Source organism: Pinus tabuliformis, chromosome 7 (genome assembly GCF_031772625.1).
Source record: "Pinus tabuliformis cultivar Carrire ecotype Pingquan chromosome 7, CPIR1, whole genome shotgun sequence".
NCBI classification, from domain to species: domain Eukaryota; kingdom Viridiplantae; phylum Streptophyta; class Pinopsida; order Pinales; family Pinaceae; genus Pinus; species Pinus tabuliformis.
In genome coordinates this window covers 919,929,980-919,947,736 of record NC_142293.1, presented here as the reverse complement: position 1 = coordinate 919,947,736, position 17,757 = coordinate 919,929,980, and the positions used below count along the sequence as shown (strand labels likewise).

Below are 17,757 nucleotides of genomic sequence, written 5' to 3'. Positions count from 1 at the left end.
ATGAAAAAGGACAAATTCATCTCTCTCTCTCTATCTAGCTCACGTGTGGAGGATCTCTCTCTCCAATTCACATCTTTTTCTGGGCAGTTGCAGTTGCAGGGCCGAAATTTTCTGGGCAGATTGCAAGGCCGGAATTCTAGGATTCTGGGCAGTTTCTGGGAGGCCAAAATTCAGCCTAGGGCAGACCAAGAAGGCTGAGTTGCTAAATCAGATTGGAAGCTTGACTTGGAGGGTGTTGACCAGGTTTGACAATAGATTTGTTGAAGGTCAATTTGACTAGAAGTCTAGGTGTGTCCCTTGTTGAAAAGGAGAATCTCTATTGAAAAGGTTGTTGGGTCTTCCCACTAGTGGGTTTTCGCAAGGTAAATCTTGGGTTCTCTTTGTGCATTGTGATCTATAGTGTCCTAGTGCTTTATTGTTGAATTTCTGAAATATAATTGTTTAATGATACGCTGGAAAAATTAAAAGAAGATCAACATAATTAGAAGTAATTATCAGTTTTCACAAATATTGTGCTTATATTTATTGCACCAGAAAAATCAACAGACTCGAGGATACCCAACACGAACAAAGTAACGATATAACCACGCATACAAGGAAAACATACCATGAACAAGAATAGCTAAATAAAATTGAAATGTCACATTTGAACTGATTCAAAAAAAGGCTTATTAAATGCTCAAGAAAAGGTTTCATCAAAAACTTTAAATGATTTAACTTGAGGATAAAATCTGCATTTTCGTCAAGGAAAGCATGACCAAAAGTGACAGTCATATAATATTACATTCTATAGGTCAAACACATCAACAAACAATCATCCCGGAGCACAGCAGTTGATACGATATAATAGATGGAGTAGGTCATTCACCATTAAAGATGAGAATGTTTCCAGTATTACAAGATGTAGCCTTTAAGCTTTCGCCATGTGTTCATTGATGTCCAAAAATGTTTATTCAACTCTTACTTCAAAAATGTTTATTTCAGGCCCTACCTTTACTGCCTGCAATCAGTAAGCAATAGGTGAGAGCACACTAAAGCTAATTTAAATGAGTGCCCAAGAAGATTTTCTCATTTTGAGAATCCGTATAACTGCTTGCAAACACTTCAAGTCATTCAATCAAGTGATGTTCCAATCTCGTAGAAAATTCATTTCTTGAATACACCCCCCTGTAAATGGAAAAAAGCCTACAGAGGTAGCTGAATTCCTATAACGAGATGTATCACATGGGAGTTCAAATCATGCATGCCTGTTAATAGCCAGAAATTTCTGGGGCTCCAGAACACTTTGAAGATCAGATGAAATCTATATTAAACTAATTTGCAGACATACAATCTACTTGACATTGATTTTCCACTGAAGATTAGTCAAGATCGTCCACCTATATTAAGTGATGGCTCCTCCTAATGATCTCTTTACAGATCCTCTGATGCTTGCTTCTGCAATATTATTTTGCTGTTCTCACTGTTCTGTATCAGCATTTTCCAGCTCATCCTTCACTCTGGTTTCTCTAGATTCATTGTCATGAACATTCTTAAGCTCTTCCTGCAAACATCAAGGGAAACAATTTAGGCAATGGAATATTTTCCTTCAAGTACACAGACATTTAGCAAAGTTCCATTCTTACTGTGAGAGAATTATTTTTGGCAGTTAGCTTTTCGCATTCTTCCTGCAACCGAGTCAACTCTGTCCTTAGTGCCGAATTTTCACTTTTAAGCTCTTCAACCCGGCGTGCTAGTTCTTCACACTCAGCCTGAGGAAAATTCATGGTAATATTTAACTCAATGAAGTTATTCTTACAAAACGGAAATGCCATGTATACAGTTATCTCTCATACAAGAAAAAATTCAATCTACCTGTTTACGCATCCTTGATCTCCGTGCAGATTCTCTATTTGATTGTTTTCTTCTTTGCCTTTTAAGCTCTCTCTCATCCTGTAAGTTAATAGATGCAGGTTTGAGTGTTCAGATTTGATTTACAGCTACTATATACACAAGAAGTTCGTCAAACAAGAACATATTAATGAGTTTGTTTAGAATCCTATATAAGGGCTAAAAAAATGTTGAGGATGCAGCAAGGAATTGAACCTGTAGGGATAGCTCTGTTCCCATAGCTGGCATGTTCTGAGCAGAAGGAATGATTGTTGATGTTGTTGATGATAAAGGAAGTTGTGCACGCATAGTGGAAAGAGGTGTAGGAGCTGTCACACACCAGTAGTCCATCCCAATGTTTAAGTTGGTCATAGGACCTGTAGCAGTGCCAGATGTACCCGGCAGAGACATTGGCACTGCTGCCATTGCTGGGCTTGAATTAATAGTTGTTACTTGTCCTCCAGATGCCCTGTCTGTGTTTGCAATTTGTCCATTGCGAGATGTTGCATTACCATTTTGAGCCTCGTCAGCTGCATGCCGAGTTGCCAAGCATAACAAAATCTTAATAAGCTGGTGGAAAATACCAAAGTGCTACACTATGAATGTTATCTTTAACGATAAACTGACTACACGTCGTAAGCAAAACCAACATGAGAGAACCCATCAATGCACCAAGTTAGCATCAGGTTGTCAGCAACATACCTTCCATAGATCCTTGTTCAAAGTGTGTTTTCTGTCCTGATTGTGAACCCTGTCAAAAGCAACTGATACAGATTAGCATGCCAATGAAATGTTCACACATAAGATAATAAAGTCACTTGAGAAGGTACAAAGAGTAAATATTATTATATGATTCAGGACGCATTGTGCAAATAAAACAATGATCATCAACAAACACCATTCTTCCTCGAGCATTGTCACAGGAAGAACTGCAAATATTTTCCAGTCTTCAAGTCATAGTTACAATCATTGCCTCATTCAATCAAGCACAAGGTTAGCTTGTCTGATTGACACAAACACAGAAGGGGGCTGAGCTTGCAGCAAGTTTCATAATAGATATAACGCTAAAACCTGACTATCGAACAATTTAAATGCTCCAAAATTATTATAACAATTTGTTTAAATTAAGTACAAAGCCCAAATTGTTTATATTTCATTCCTTCTTGGAGCCATCTTCTTGATCTATTATTGGATATATCTCTTGTTATCTTGTGACTTTTAGTTGAAAGATTTTCATGAAATAATGTCTAATGTGTGGAAATTTCTCTCAAGCCCTCCCCACACTCGACCCCCACAAATGACTGCACAGTCCCGGGCATGATGATGCAAGCTCAATCATCAAAAAATCGTACTACTGGATGTGGATCTCTCTGCTCCTGCAATTTCCCTTCTTTCCCCCTACAATTTGGACAATGAAAGCCCAACAATGGATGTGGCCTCAATTCCCGACTCCCACTCTCCAAAGGAACTACGTACTCCCTAGTTTTGTGTCCCAACGAGCCAAGGAAATTCACAACGCTGCATGGTATCCCCCCGGCTACCAAAGATGAGTAGAATCTACCTCCCTAGGGCGGCACTCACGGTCCACCGAAGAAGAGGGTAAAATTTTCCCTTGGAAACCTCTGGTGCTAAACAGCACCTGTGACTCAGTTGAACAGCTTGAGCAACAATGTGTAAATTGTCAAATGATCAAAAGTGCTCAATGATGTTGCCTTCCTTTTATTTATAATTGTTTCCTTCTTCCTTCATGTGGGCCCCTTCACCAAGCAATTCAAGCCCCCTCCTTAACCATTCGAATTTCTCCATCAAGGGGTGCGTATTTCATTATGGGGTGGCCTCCACATCCCACTATGTGATCAATCTTCACTTTGTCTAATGTTTGGGGCCTCCACTACCTCACAACATTAATTTAATTAATCTCCACCCGCTTTTCCTAAGTTTGTATCCAAAATTCTCCCCATCCATAATTTACAAAAATTGAGAAAGGCACTTAGCAGATTTTTATGGGAAGGGATATTACAAAACATGAACTAAATGGGTTACAAGCCAACCCAATAACTCAATAAAACAAAATATGCCACTAATTGCCCACACATGTGAGCAGAAAATCCTCTCCAAGCATGATGGCATGCACTTTTACGAATAACAAGGCTACAAAAGTGCAAGACAAGGGCTAAATGCATCTCCAACCATGAAAATCATCCATGAATTGAGGATGAATCCTCCAATCAAGCATGGGTTAGTGTGGAGGAAGTGTAGTACAGAATGGGCATCATGTGGAGTAGGCATCTGTTGGACACCTGATCCGTAAGGGTTAGTCTAGAGGAATTTCAACAGTCACGGAAGTCCAAGAGACCTCTTGGAATATGAAACCAAGGGTCAGAATCACATGTATTGATATGTGCATCTTGTGAATACAAATGTATCACACAAGTTATCATATCTTTCCTGCCATTTTCATGTGTGTTTAACATGGTATCAAAGTGGGCGAGTTCCTACCCTACTCAAATTTGAGCCACAATTGACCTTTCTCAACATTCTCTATTGTAGATCATGTGTTTTTTCCAAGCTTTGTGCTTTCGCCACTGCTACTGATCTCATGTATTAGCTTTAAAATCTACAGAGGAGTTCAAGTGTTGAACACCCTCCTCAATTGTTGAATTTGAAGTTGTGGAAAAGACTATTGGTTGCATGTGTTGCTCAGATTTTTCCAAACCAAACATAATGCCTCTACGATTCTTTGCATGCCATCTCTACTAATTTTTTACATCCCTACAATGTACAATTCTAAAAATATGTCTCTCTACCATTTCTCTGCATGTTTGTGCTAGTCATTCCTACTCATCTAAGCTTATTTAAACAAATACATGTTGGTTTCCTATCTTGTGCTAGTTGTTGCAACCGCATTCTGGTCATAATGGACCAAATTAGGGGAGGTTCCCTCCTTCTGTCGTATCACCCCTAAGGCTACAGTTGTGGAGCAAACTCAAGGAATGAGTACATCATCACATTGACATGCACATAAACATTGTCTAGCTTTCAAGTTGTGGCATACTCAAGGAATGAGTACATCATCACATTGACATGCACATAAACATTGTCTAGTTTTCAAGTTGTGGCATACGTTGTTTGCCTGGCTAAATATTAAGAGTCCTTCATATTGGGTTGGATTCTCATGTTATTAATATTCTTCAAAGCAAAACACCCACGGAAAAATGTTATACATGAGGTGAAGCACACCAATTTCCAGGCGCACAAAACCCTTAGTCTGCCATTAAAATCATTTCAAATTCTTCTTTCGAGTATAAAATTCTAAACCCTTTTTTCCCCTTCCTTATTAGAGGTATTCAACTTTTTGAAATCATTTCTGGGTTTTCCATATTTTCAATAAAAGCCTCAATTCTGCACCATTTGAGACTCTATTAGAGTGGGTGATTTTGTGTGGCAAACGAGGGTTTCTAGGGTTTTACAATGGCGAACAAGCAAATATCACCGCACAACATTTACAAGGCCTTTGAACAACCTCGCAGGGATGCATATACTTTTCTCGAATTTAATACTCGAACAGCGTGCACCAACACCAATACTAATGAATAATGTGATTTTTGTAGGCTGTGAATTGGATTGGATTCATCGCCATTGATAAGATTTTGTAGTGCAAGGCATTACTGCTATGGTTGGGAACCTCAGTGGGTTTAAACTCTATAGTGTCTGAACCTTAGTATATATATTGTGGAGAAAAGCTAGCAAGCATTTCTAGCATAGATTAAAGGATTTTCTACTCTCAATTAATAAAAGGAACGTTTGGCATTCCTTTTTGTTTATTTGTATGAGTTATTGGGATACAAAGCCACTACCAAGAACCACTTTTGCACAACTAGTTTACTGGCTCCTTACAAATTTTGCGTTGGAAAAAATTAAAGTGATGAAGGTATAATCAAACAACTTCGTGGTCTAGTTCAATGTGTTGATTTTTCAAGTGCAATAGATACCAACACAATATATCTGAAAACTCATAATTACTTCTAATGATGTTGATCTTCTTTTAATTTTTCTAGTATATCATTAAGCAATTATACTTCAGAAATTCAACCATATAAAAGCAATAGAACAGTACAGATCACAATGCACAAGGAGAGCACAAGCTTTACCCTCGAAAAACCCACTAAGGGGAAAAACTCAGCAACCTTTACAATAGAGAAATTATTTTGTTCAACAAGAGACACACCTAGACTTTTGACCAACAACTAGATCAAACTGACCTTCAATAAATCTATGGTCAAACCCTCCAACTCAAGCCATTCGAACTGATCCAGTAACTCAGTCCTCGTTCTTCCCTAGGCTGAATTTCGGCCTCTCGGAAACTACTAGAATCCCAGAATTTTGGCCCCCTGCAACTACCCAGAAATGTTGGCCCCTATAACTGTAGCTATCCTAAAAATAGTGTGAATTGGAGAGAGGGAATCCTTCCACACGTGCGAGCTAGATGAATTTCATCCTTCTTTCATCCTCCTTGTCCTTCTTGTCCTTCGCTTGCATGCCCAAAAGATTCTTGATGAGAGAGATCAAATTGTTGCCTTGTGGAGGAGGTCAAATATCTATATATAATGTTTTGATGGGTCGAATGGGTGTATCCTTTGCCTGGGCCGACTTGACTTGGAGGGAGGTCGACTTGACTAACTTTGGAGCCAAAATTTCAAATTCAAATTTTCTTCTTTTAAAAGTCCAAATGGATATGACTCAAATATTTTTCTTTTGACTCTAGCATGAAGAACATGCTTTATAATAATCAATATAAATACATCAAGGGCCAAAATATACATTATGAAGACCAACCATAGTTACAAAAATCAACACTCCCTCTTAATTAGGAAGGTATTCATAATGGTTGTCATGGGTGTTCTCAAGTTGACAAATTTCTCTATGAAAAGCTTATAACAAAATCATCAGCATCTCTGACATCAACATCTCTCACATCATCATCATCTCATCCGCATCACTAACATTAGCATCATCATCAACTAGTTGCCACAACTGGTTAGTACCACTGACACATAATCATGGTCAGTACTCTTGACATGTGGCATAACATTTAGCATCAACTAGACATCATACCTCTAGTCGGTATCACTAACACAACTAGTCAATACTCCTGACCTACACTAGCATTGGTTCACCATCCTGGTCAAACTCTTTGACTCATGGTGAAACTCCAAAGGCCACACTCTACCTAAGAAACTAGCCCAATGTTAAATGGGCTCCTCATCCAATCTGGAGAGATTGAGCCTGATGTTGAAAGCCACGCACTCAATTGAGTGATCCTAAGCTTCTAGGACTATTCTTCCCAACTAGTCAACATTTTTGACACAAGAAGAATAATTGTCCTCTATTGGACCATTCTCCCCAACTGGTCAACATCTTTCACATAGGGAGATGATTGTCCATGAGGCTATCATATTAGCATTCCCTCTCAAATAGAGGGGCAATCTCCATAAGCCCAAGCTTGTCCCTGAAGTACATGAACTTCTCTCTGAAAAAGGGTTTCATCGAGATATCAAATGTCTGCTCACCAGTGGAGATGTACTCGAGCTTGAATGCTCTCTTCTACACCATGTCACAGACGTAGTGGTACATGATTTCGATGTGCTTCAACCCATCATGGAACATGGAACTCTGAAAGCTTCACGTAGCTTTGATTGTCACAATATATTACTATCAATTACAAATCTCGGTTGAACAATCCTGCAAACAACTTCTTAAGCCGCATTGCTTCAGTACAAAATTCATTCGTTGCGATATACTCTGCTTCTACAGTGTTGAGTTCGACAAATCTTTGCTTCCTGCTCATCCAAGAAATCATGGCATAGCCCAAACTAAAGTACTCTCCTTGTCATCTGTACTCCCTTCCCAGTCAAAATCTATATATCCCTGCAGTCATACATCATTGTTTGAGACATATCTCAAACCATAATTCACAGTACCACGTAGATATCTCAAAATGTGCTTTGTTGCAATCCAATGCTCATGTCTCGGTTCCACCTAGAACTGGCTCAACGTGTTCACTGCAAAGCAAATGTTTGTCCTAGTATTAACCAAATACATCAATGAGACAATCAATTGTCGATACATGGATGGATCTACCAAGTTGGACTCAGAGTCTCTCAATTTCTTCAAATTAGTCACCATGCGAGTTGTCGTGGATTTACAGTCCATCATACCAAACTTTTGAATGATATTAATAAGATATTTTTCTTGACCAAGGAAGATTTCGCCAGGTTTCTGCCATACTTCCAGTCCCAAATAATAATGCATCAAGCCAAGATCCTTCATGTCAAACTCAAAGGCCAACTGCCTCTTACACTAAATGATGAGAGGCTCAACACCTATCAAAAATAAATCATCAACATATAGCAATAAAATCACAGGTGCATTCTTCACAACCTTGAAATAGAGATTTGGATCAGCATCACTCTTGGTAAATCCAAGTCTCATCAGGTAGCTATCAATTCGAGCATACCAAGCTCTTGGAGCTTGCTTGAGTCCATACAAGGCCTTCTTCAACCTGCAAATGTGAGACTCCTTCCCATGCACCTCAAAACCTTGAGGTTGCTCTATGTACACCTCTTCCTCAATTACACCATTGAGGAAAGCAGTATTTACATCCATCTAATGTAAACTCCAACCCAATGAAGCAGCAAGAAAATTGATTAATCTAATAGAGGTGTACCTGGAAACTGGAGCAAAGGTCTCATCGGAGTTTTCTCCCTCTTTTTGGGAGAACCCTCTAGCCACAAATCGCGCATTGTATTTGTCAATACTTCCATCTGTTGCATGCTTGATCTTGTATATCCATTTGAAAGTCACCACTAACTTCCCTTCAAGTCTCGGCACAATTGCCCATACATCCTTCTTCATGATGGATTGGTATTCCTCCATCACAGCAACCTCCCACACTTGTTGGCTAGTTGCTTCTTCATAAGTGGAAGGTTATCCATCAATGAGATTAGTCATAACAGTTGCATAACAAAAGAAGCTCTTAGGTTTCTTACTTTCACTAGATGTGCCATGTGCAGTTGCATGTCCCTCTGCTTGTTCCAAGGGAGATCTAAGCCATGTTGGTCTCTCCCTAGTCTCAGGAACAATAATTGGTTCAACAAGTTCACTAGGCCCTTCTGGCTCTTTGAAATGTTCTATAGAACTTGAAATTTCTTCCTTAGAAGCCTCATGCTTTTCTTCTTCTTTGGATTCCATGGAAACTTCCCTAGACTTGCAATATGCAACCTTCTCATCAAAGCTAACATCTCGATTGACCTCAACTCGTCATTGCTCCGGAATGTAGATTCTATAATAAGCCTTTGATGATTCCTTGTAACCAACAAATATCCCTTTCTTTCTTGAAGGTTCTAGAATCTTCCACTTATCCTTAGGAACATGGATGTAAATTGGGCATCCAAAGATTCCCAAATGCACAACCTTTGGCTCCTGTCCAATGAATGCATCCACAAGAGTCATATCTTCTAGAATTCAATGAGGACTTCTATTTTGAAGATATACAGCTATTAAGGATGCTTCTAGCCATAAGAACATTGACAATTCTTGACCATGCATCATAGCGTTGACAAATTCTTCAATGGACCTATTCTTTCTTTTTGCCACTACATTTTGTTGAGGATTATAGGGGACAATCAACTCCCTCATAATCCCAAATTCTTTACAAAATGAAACAAGTTCTTTTGAAGTCTATTCTCCTCCATTTTCAGATCTCAAAATCTTGATCTTCTTATCTTTCAAGTTCTCTACTTCAGCGTTGAATTCTTGAAACTTGGTGAAGACCTCATCCTTGGTCTTCATGAGATATATCCATGTCTTGCGAGAGAAGTCATCAATAAACATTAAATAGTATAATGAGCCTCCAAGTGACCTCACTGACAAAGGAGAACATACATCAAAATGAATCAGATCCAAAATTTCTTTGGATCTACTATCACTGCTTGGAAATGACTTCTTGATATTCTTTCCAAGTGCACAACCTTTACATACACCACCATGTTCTATCTCTAATTCAAGAACACCTGAAACCATTTGACTCAAAGCAGCCAATACTCTATAATGAAGGTGATCGTATCTCATATTCCATAGTTCGCATGGATAGATTTCATCATGTACTAAAGCTTGAGCTGGTTGACCCAAGAATCTATACAATCTTCCTTCATGAATTCCAATAACTCTAGCATCATCTATACTAGAGCCCTTGGGACATACAAGTACTTTTCCATCAACAAAAGCTACTCTTATCTACTTTATCTTCTAAACATGAAATAGAGACTAAATTCTTTATCAAAACTGGCACATATAGCACATTGCTGAGATGGACATTGTTACTAGATTCCAGCTCAATAGATGTCTTTCCAATTCCTTTGACTGCATAGCTATGGTTGTCTCCAAGCTCCACCCTTTGTGCCAATCTTCTTTCCATCATGCTAGTGAGATTTTCACAATCTCCTGTCATATGTCTTGAAGCACCACTATCTGCCAACCACATATCATCGTCATTTGCAATAGAACCTGTTAGAGCAGAGAAGTAAAAGAAATCTTTGTCACCTTCAGATTTCTCTGGATGTTCATCAACATCTGTTGTGGAAGAATGTTGTTTTCCTTTTCTCTTTCTATCATTCTCTCCTTTAGGATGACTATCTGCAATAACGATAGCACTGAATCTTTGACATATCTTTCTTTCTTTGAGGAGCATGCCTTCCTTTTGGTTTCTTATTTTGGAAACCAAACTCTTTCTTTCCTCCATTCTTCCTTTTTAAGTGTGTTGTGAATGCTTGAGAGCTTTATTCCTTTCTATCTCTTGATATAAGCCTTGATTCTTCTTGAGCACAAAAAGTCCATAGTTCTTCAAAAGAGGGAACATCCTTCCTGCTAATTATACCAATTGTAAATGCATCCCATGATCTAGGTAGTCCATTTAGTGATGGAGTCACAAGTTCCTTCTCAAGGATGACTTCATCAATTGATTGAAGTTGGTCTCTCAATTGAGTGATTCTTACGACATATAAAGCCACAATGTCATCATTTGTCATTCTCACATCGCAAAGCTCATTCTTCAAACTCGTGACTTAACCAATGTTGTTGACTGTAAATAGATTAGTTAGGGCATCATACATCGCCTTTGAAGATTCAAGATTTGCAATAGAGAGGATTAGATGATCTCTAATAGAATCCACAATAAGACTCAATAGGAGTGATGTCATCTTCCTTGAACTTCTCTTGGTTCTACAATCGTGCCCTTCACAATATTTAAAACTTTGTTCTTTGCAAGAATAAGATCAATCATAGTTTTCCAAGCTCTAAAATTTGAGGACCCATCTAGCTTGTTCTTTGATTTCAAAGAAGAAGCTATGGAAGTAAATCAACAAGGAGAACTCAACAATAGTGATCTCAATGTAGGGTTTCTTCAAGAGTGATCTTAGTGTTCCTTCCTTCACCAAAGCTCTGATACCATGTTGATTTTTCAAGTGCAATAGATACAAGCACAATATTTCTGAAAACTGATAATTATTTCTAATGATGTTGATCTTCTTTTAATTTTTCCAGTATATCATTAAGCAATTATACTTCAGAAATTCAACCATATAAAAGCAGTAGAACAATAGAGATCACAATGCACAAAGAGAGCACAAGATTTACCCTGGGAAAACCCTTTAAGGGGAAAAACCAAACAACCTTTTCAATAGAGAAATTCTTCTATTCACCAAGAGACACACCTAGAGCTATAGTCAACAACTAAGTCAAATTGACCTTCAACAAATCTATGGTCAAACCTAGTCAAACCCTCCAAGTCAAGCCTTCCAATTTGATCTAGCAACTCGGTCCCTTTGTTTTTCCCTAGGCCAAATTTCAGCCTCCCAGAAACTGCTAGAAACCCAGAATTTCGGCCCCCTGCAACTGCAGCCATCTAAAAAATAGTGTGAATTGGAGAGGAAATCCTTCCAAATATGCGCGCTAGATGAATTTTGTCCTTCTTTTCATCCCCCTTGTCCTTCTTGTCCTTCACCTGGATGCCCAGGAGATTCTTGATGAGAGAGTTTGAATTATTGCCTTTTGGAGGAGGTCGAATGTCTATAAATAGTGTTTTGCTCGGTCAAATGGGTGTGTCCTTTGCCTGGGCTACCTTGACTTGCAGGGAGGCTGATTTGACTATCTAGGATCTGAATCATGAAAAGCGGAAGGCGGGATAAGAACATGGATTAGGAATTGGATTTGTAAATTTCCCAACTTTATTATCATCGCAAGGAGGCACCCTCATCGGCACTGGAAAAGGAGGAGGACAAGGAAAAAACGGAATAGTAGGTTCCTCCTCTGAAATTAGGGGTGGCTCATGATTTACAAGAGTTGGGGAAGCATGTTGATTTTTCAAGTGCAATAGATACAAGCACAATATTTCTGAAAACTGATAATTACTTCTAATGATGTTGATCTTCTTTTAATTTTTCCAGTATATCATTAAGCAATTATACTTCAGAAATTCAACCATATAAAAGCAGTAGAACAACAGAGATCACAATGCGCAAAGTGAGCACAAGATTTACCCTGGGAAAACCCCTTATGGGGAAAAACCCAACAACCTTTTCAATAGATAAATTATTTTGTTCAACAAGAGACACACCTAGACCTATAGTCAACAACTAAGTCAAACTGACCTTCAACAAATCTATGGTCAAACCTAGTCAAACCCTCCAAGTCAAGCTTTCCAATCTGATCCAGCAACTCGGTCCCTTGTTTTTCCCTAGGCCGAATTTCAACCTCCCAGAAACTGCTAGAATACCAGAATTTTGGCCCCCTACAACTACAGTCGTCTAAAAAATAGTGTGAACTGGAGTGAGAATCCTTCCACACATGTGAGCTAAATGAATTTTGTCCTCCTTTTCATCCCCCTTGTCCTTCTCCTAGATGCCTTCTCCTAGATGCCCAGGAGGTTCTTGATGAGAGAGTTCGAATTGTTGCCTTGTGGACGTAGAATGTCTATATATAGTGTTTTGTTGGGTCAAATGGGTGTGTCCTTTGCCTGGGCTACCTTGACTTGGAGGGAGGCCGACTTGACTATCTGGGATCATAATCATGAAAAGCGAGAGGATGAGAAGATGGATTAGCAATTGGATTTGTAGATTTCCCAACTTTGTTATCATTGCAAGAAGCACCCTCATCAAAACTGGAAAAGGAGGAGAACAAGAAACGAAAGGAATAGTAGCTCCTCCTCTGAAATTAGGGGTGTCTTGTGATTTACAAGAGTCGAGGAAGCAGAGACATTCGGTGGTTTGGGTTCACCATGCAAAGAAATATGAACCAAACGCTCAAACTTTTGTTTAAATAAATCCCAATCCGTATCTTCTTTAGGAAATTCATAACAGAGATGAAGGAATCGATTGGAGAAATCCTCAATTGATTCATTAGGCTTCATTCTAAGTTGATTGATTCTTTTATAAACATCTCGGTAATCATACCCACCGAACGCTAAATGAAGCTCCTTGATGAGGTGTTCAAGAGAATGAATAGATGCAGGTGGTAGAGTGTGACACCATCAGCTAACTCAACCTTCGATGGTGAGGCAGAAGATAATACAAGTCATGAAGAGACTCATCAGGGATTGAAGTTCACCAGGGGACAGGTTAGAAAAACACCCTGGGAGTATGATTTGAGGATGAGCCATTTTAGGTAAGAGATTCAGAACAGACTCAATGGGCACAGCGTGTTATCTAGCCCTCCTTCTAGTGCCAAAATGTTGACGATGATAGATACTGCCAACATAAAGGGGGCCTCCACGATGTGAAGTCCCAATTAGACCTCACATTGTTTGGAGCGGGAGCCCCATCCAGAATACGGCCCGGCTATCGTTTACTTAAAGATATGCTTTGGCTTTAACTGTCAGCATGAGGGAGAAGTGTAAATGTCCTTCCAAATGAGTAAGCGAGTGTGTCTTGTGAATGTTCGATGAACATTCACACTTATGATGAACAATGTTTGTTATTATACAATGTGATTACTTTTCTTTGCATTTATTGGAAAGGAAAAGATTGAATGTAATTTTTTGGTTTTCAACGTTGCTATTTTATCAAATTCTTTAATGTTGTCCACACATTTGAGATTTGTTATATGATTGGGATAAACATTTTTCATAGTCTATTAGCCTCTCAAGATAGAAGTAATAGTACTACCCTAATAGAGGAGCACGAGAAAGGTTCGTCTAACATCAAGTGAAATAGCTCACAAGGATGTGATGACCATTACAAGTATAACAACACATTTCCAACAAGAAGCACTAAAGTAACCGAAATAGTTCAATTAATCCAGTACTTAATGAAAACAAAAATGAACCATAAACATTCAAAGAATAGTCTTAGAAACATTCACAATTCATGCGTGAAAACGTGCTGGCTTGAAAAGGCTTCAATATTAAGCAAAAGTCCCAAGATACATAAATGCAATGAACACCACTAGCTCCAATAGTGGAGCGTTAGAGCCACTACTTGCTCCCCAAAAGTACCAACTCTGTCTCTCTAATGCCTCATGGGAGAAGCCAAGGTTAAAATCCATCTACATGAGAAATGAGGATTTATTTATAACTTGAGGAGTGACCTTTCATATCCTCATGACTCTTGACTTTCTAACTTCTAGTGACCTTTGGACTTTTACAACCTTTGAAGTTCCAAATGACTTTTGGAATTACATATGACTTTTGGTGTTACATTTCTTTTGGACTTCCATGACTCTTGAGTTCACACATGTCTCATAGACTTGTACTTATTTGTCCTTTACAATGATTACAATATTACATTTTGACTTCCACGTCATCATACGATGAAACTAGACACGTCACTATCTTGGATGATTGGGACTGACAGTGACTGATTACAAGGATCTGCTTCAGTGGTGACATGGCTACCACTGTGTCTATTCTTTGTTCATCTTCTGTTCATAGCGCTTCTACCCTCCAAAGGGTCTTCAATCTCAAAGTCTCTAGGGTGCTTCAATCATCAAGTTTCGAGTGTGTTCTTGGTTCTTTTATGCTTCCTTTGCTTATCATCTTTGCCCGATCTTCCTTGTGTGTGCTTGCCATGAGGTCCCTAGAATACCTGTTTCTGCAATCATTCATGACGAGCAGCTATCAATTTAAAAATCCCCTACTCTACCATGTTGTATGCATATTTTATTGTTTGTTCCTTTTCGATGCGCTTAAAATGGTCGAAGGAGCTTCAAGGTGCAAGGGCGCACTCTCAAAGGGTTGAAGGATTGAGGAGGAGAATCTTTGATGATTCGGCATGAACTCATGCGCCCTAAGGAAGAAAGCAATCAAGGCAGCGACACATGTCATAAGTTTGAAGGACGAAGGGGAGAGCTTCAGGCTTCCCAAGTGCACTATGCGCCCAAGGAAGAGAGGGAGGGCACAGGGCACACTCCCGAAGGCTAAAGGGTAAGGCTTTGTGCCTTCGGGGTACGCTCATGCGCTTAAGAGGTCTCAGGAAGGGCGCAAGGCGCACTCTTGAAGGCTGAAGGTTGAGGCTACGTGCCTTCAGGGTGTGATAGTGCGCTCAAGTCAGTTCAGGAGGGCACATGGCGCATCGGGGAAAGCTGAAGGATTGAGCTCCTAGTCTTCAAGATGCGCCAGTGCGTTCAAGGAGGCCGCACTTCTTTAGGTTGAAGGAGCGCGCTCAAGGAAGACTTACTCACTTTTTGAGAGCTCAATTCGGAATAGGGAAGGAGCTTCATGCTTTTTTAGTGCGCCCAGCTCTCAAGGACAGCGTAGGGCGCACTTCTAAATAGCAAAGGTTCCCCCATCAAGGCTTCAAAGTGCACTCATGCGCTCTTGGCCTTAATGAGCTCATTTTGCAACCAAAATTTTTCTTAATCTGGATGATAGATCAAGGGGTGAGCAAGATGAGTTCTAGACATAAAACCATGTGCGACATGTACTAACTCATCAAAAAAACTTAGACAAGCTTGCTCAACAATGAATATACATCAAAACGCCACTTTATGCACATTCCCCAAGTATAACGATGAAGTGTGTGCGACTGTGTCCCAAAAGTCTCCTCCTCTATATACCCTTTTCATGTGGTCGAATAGGCCTCTCTAGGCCAACTTCTTCTGAAAGGGCCGAATTGGTCTTGGGGGTCACAATGACTCTTCTAAACTCAAAAATAATACTTTCTTTTGATTACAAATTGCCCGAAAGGGACTTTGACTCATGACAAAATTTCTTATTGACTCAAGAAACCCTAGAAGCATGAAGAACATGCTTATTTAGAAAAATAATAATAATATTAAACTTTTATTTTTCTTCTTTTGCTCTTAACAAGAAATATACATTGACATAAGTACAATGATAATAATGAACACTGAATCTACTTACAATTTTCAAAACTCCCTCTGAACTAGGGAAGTATTAATAATTCTACAACGTACCAGGATACTCAAATTGAAATATTCTTATAAGAATAGTCGGATTGATAAGCCATCCTTAACTATCAACATTATAACCAGCATTGTTAATCTCAAGAATATAGCAAGGCCTTGACTAACAAGCTCTAATTGTCCATTGGATTAGAGCACAACGTTGGGAGGCATACACATGGACACCACCACCACCTCTTAAGGCACATACCCCATTCGGATGTTCACAAGTATGTCCTTTTAGGACTATTCTTATCTTGGATTTCCAATCCTCTTCGACTACTCTCGTCTTGGATGCCCTGCCACATCCTCAAATAGCATCGATTTCAAATGCTTATCCAATCCTCCATTCTCCCTACTAGTGCCTTCACTAATACTTATGGTTGTTAGTCCTGGTCTAGTGCATGACAGATGGAGAATATGGTGCCCTTCATCACTCCCTCTCAATTAGGGAGGAGATGTCTACAAGTCCAAGTTTGTTTCTTAAGTACTCCAACTTCTTATTCGAAAGAGACTTCGTCAATATATATACTACTTGTTTGTCTGTGGAGATGTATTGTAGCTTCACGACCCCATCCTGAACCAAACTTCGAATAAAGTGATACTTATTGTTGATATGTTTCATCCTGGCATGAAACATTGGGTCCTCTATCAATCTTATACAACTTTGATTGTCACATTGTATGATGGTAGGGTCCAACGGTCCCTCAAACAAATATGATATCAGCTTCCTAAGCCAAACAACTTCTCTATTACCTTAACTAGCTGCAATATACTCTGCTTCAGCACTACTTAATGCAACTGAATCTTTCTTCCTACTCATCCAAGATACCATAGAAGATCCCAAGCTAAAACAACCACCGGTAGTGCTCCTTCCATCTATTTCACTACCTCCCCAATCTGAATTTGTATAGCCCAATAATTGTATCTCATTACCTGCATATTTCAAGCAATGATGTATGGTCCCACGAACATATCTCAAAATATGTTTTGTTGCTATCTAATGATTGTGCCTTAGCTCTATTTGAAATTGACTAAGAACATTTACTGCATAGCATATATTAGGTTGGGTATTCATGAGATACATTAAAGGGCCAATCATCAGTCGGTAGCATGTAGAATCAGCAGGGCTTGATTCTGAACTTCTTAACTTCTTCAAATTGGTAATCATCAGGGTTGTCATCAATTTGTTGTCCATCATGCCAAATTTCTGCAATATCTTGATCACATATTTTCCTTGACCAAGATAGATCTCACCTAGTTTTTTTCATACCTCCAATCCCAAGTAGTAGTGCATAAGCCCAAGATCCTTCATGTCAAATTCGGCTGCCAACTGCTTCTTTCATTCTTGAATATGATGCTCTACACCTATAATACGTAAGTCATCCACATATAACGGGATTACAAGTTCATTTTTAACCACCTTGATATAGA

General features: G+C 39.1%; 1 protein-coding gene across 2 annotated transcripts in view; it reads right to left on the bottom strand.

The window, feature by feature from the left end:
- Positions 1-837: 837 nt before the first annotated feature.
- The window catches only part of LOC149250657 (bZIP transcription factor 1-B-like), a 176,247-nt gene continuing 159,327 nt past the window's right edge, over positions 838-17,757 (bottom strand). For both annotated transcript variants that reach the window (XM_089459169.1, XM_089459168.1), the window contains exons 9-13: positions 2,572-2,620; positions 2,086-2,399; positions 1,855-1,932; positions 1,626-1,751; positions 838-1,543 (exon numbers count right to left, since the gene is read on the bottom strand). In XM_089459169.1, the coding sequence (XP_089315295.1) occupies positions 1,460-1,543; positions 1,626-1,751; positions 1,855-1,932; positions 2,086-2,399; positions 2,572-2,620 (651 nt within the window). In that variant the 3' untranslated portion in view covers positions 838-1,459. The remainder of the gene's footprint in view (positions 1,544-1,625; positions 1,752-1,854; positions 1,933-2,085; positions 2,400-2,571; positions 2,621-17,757) is intronic.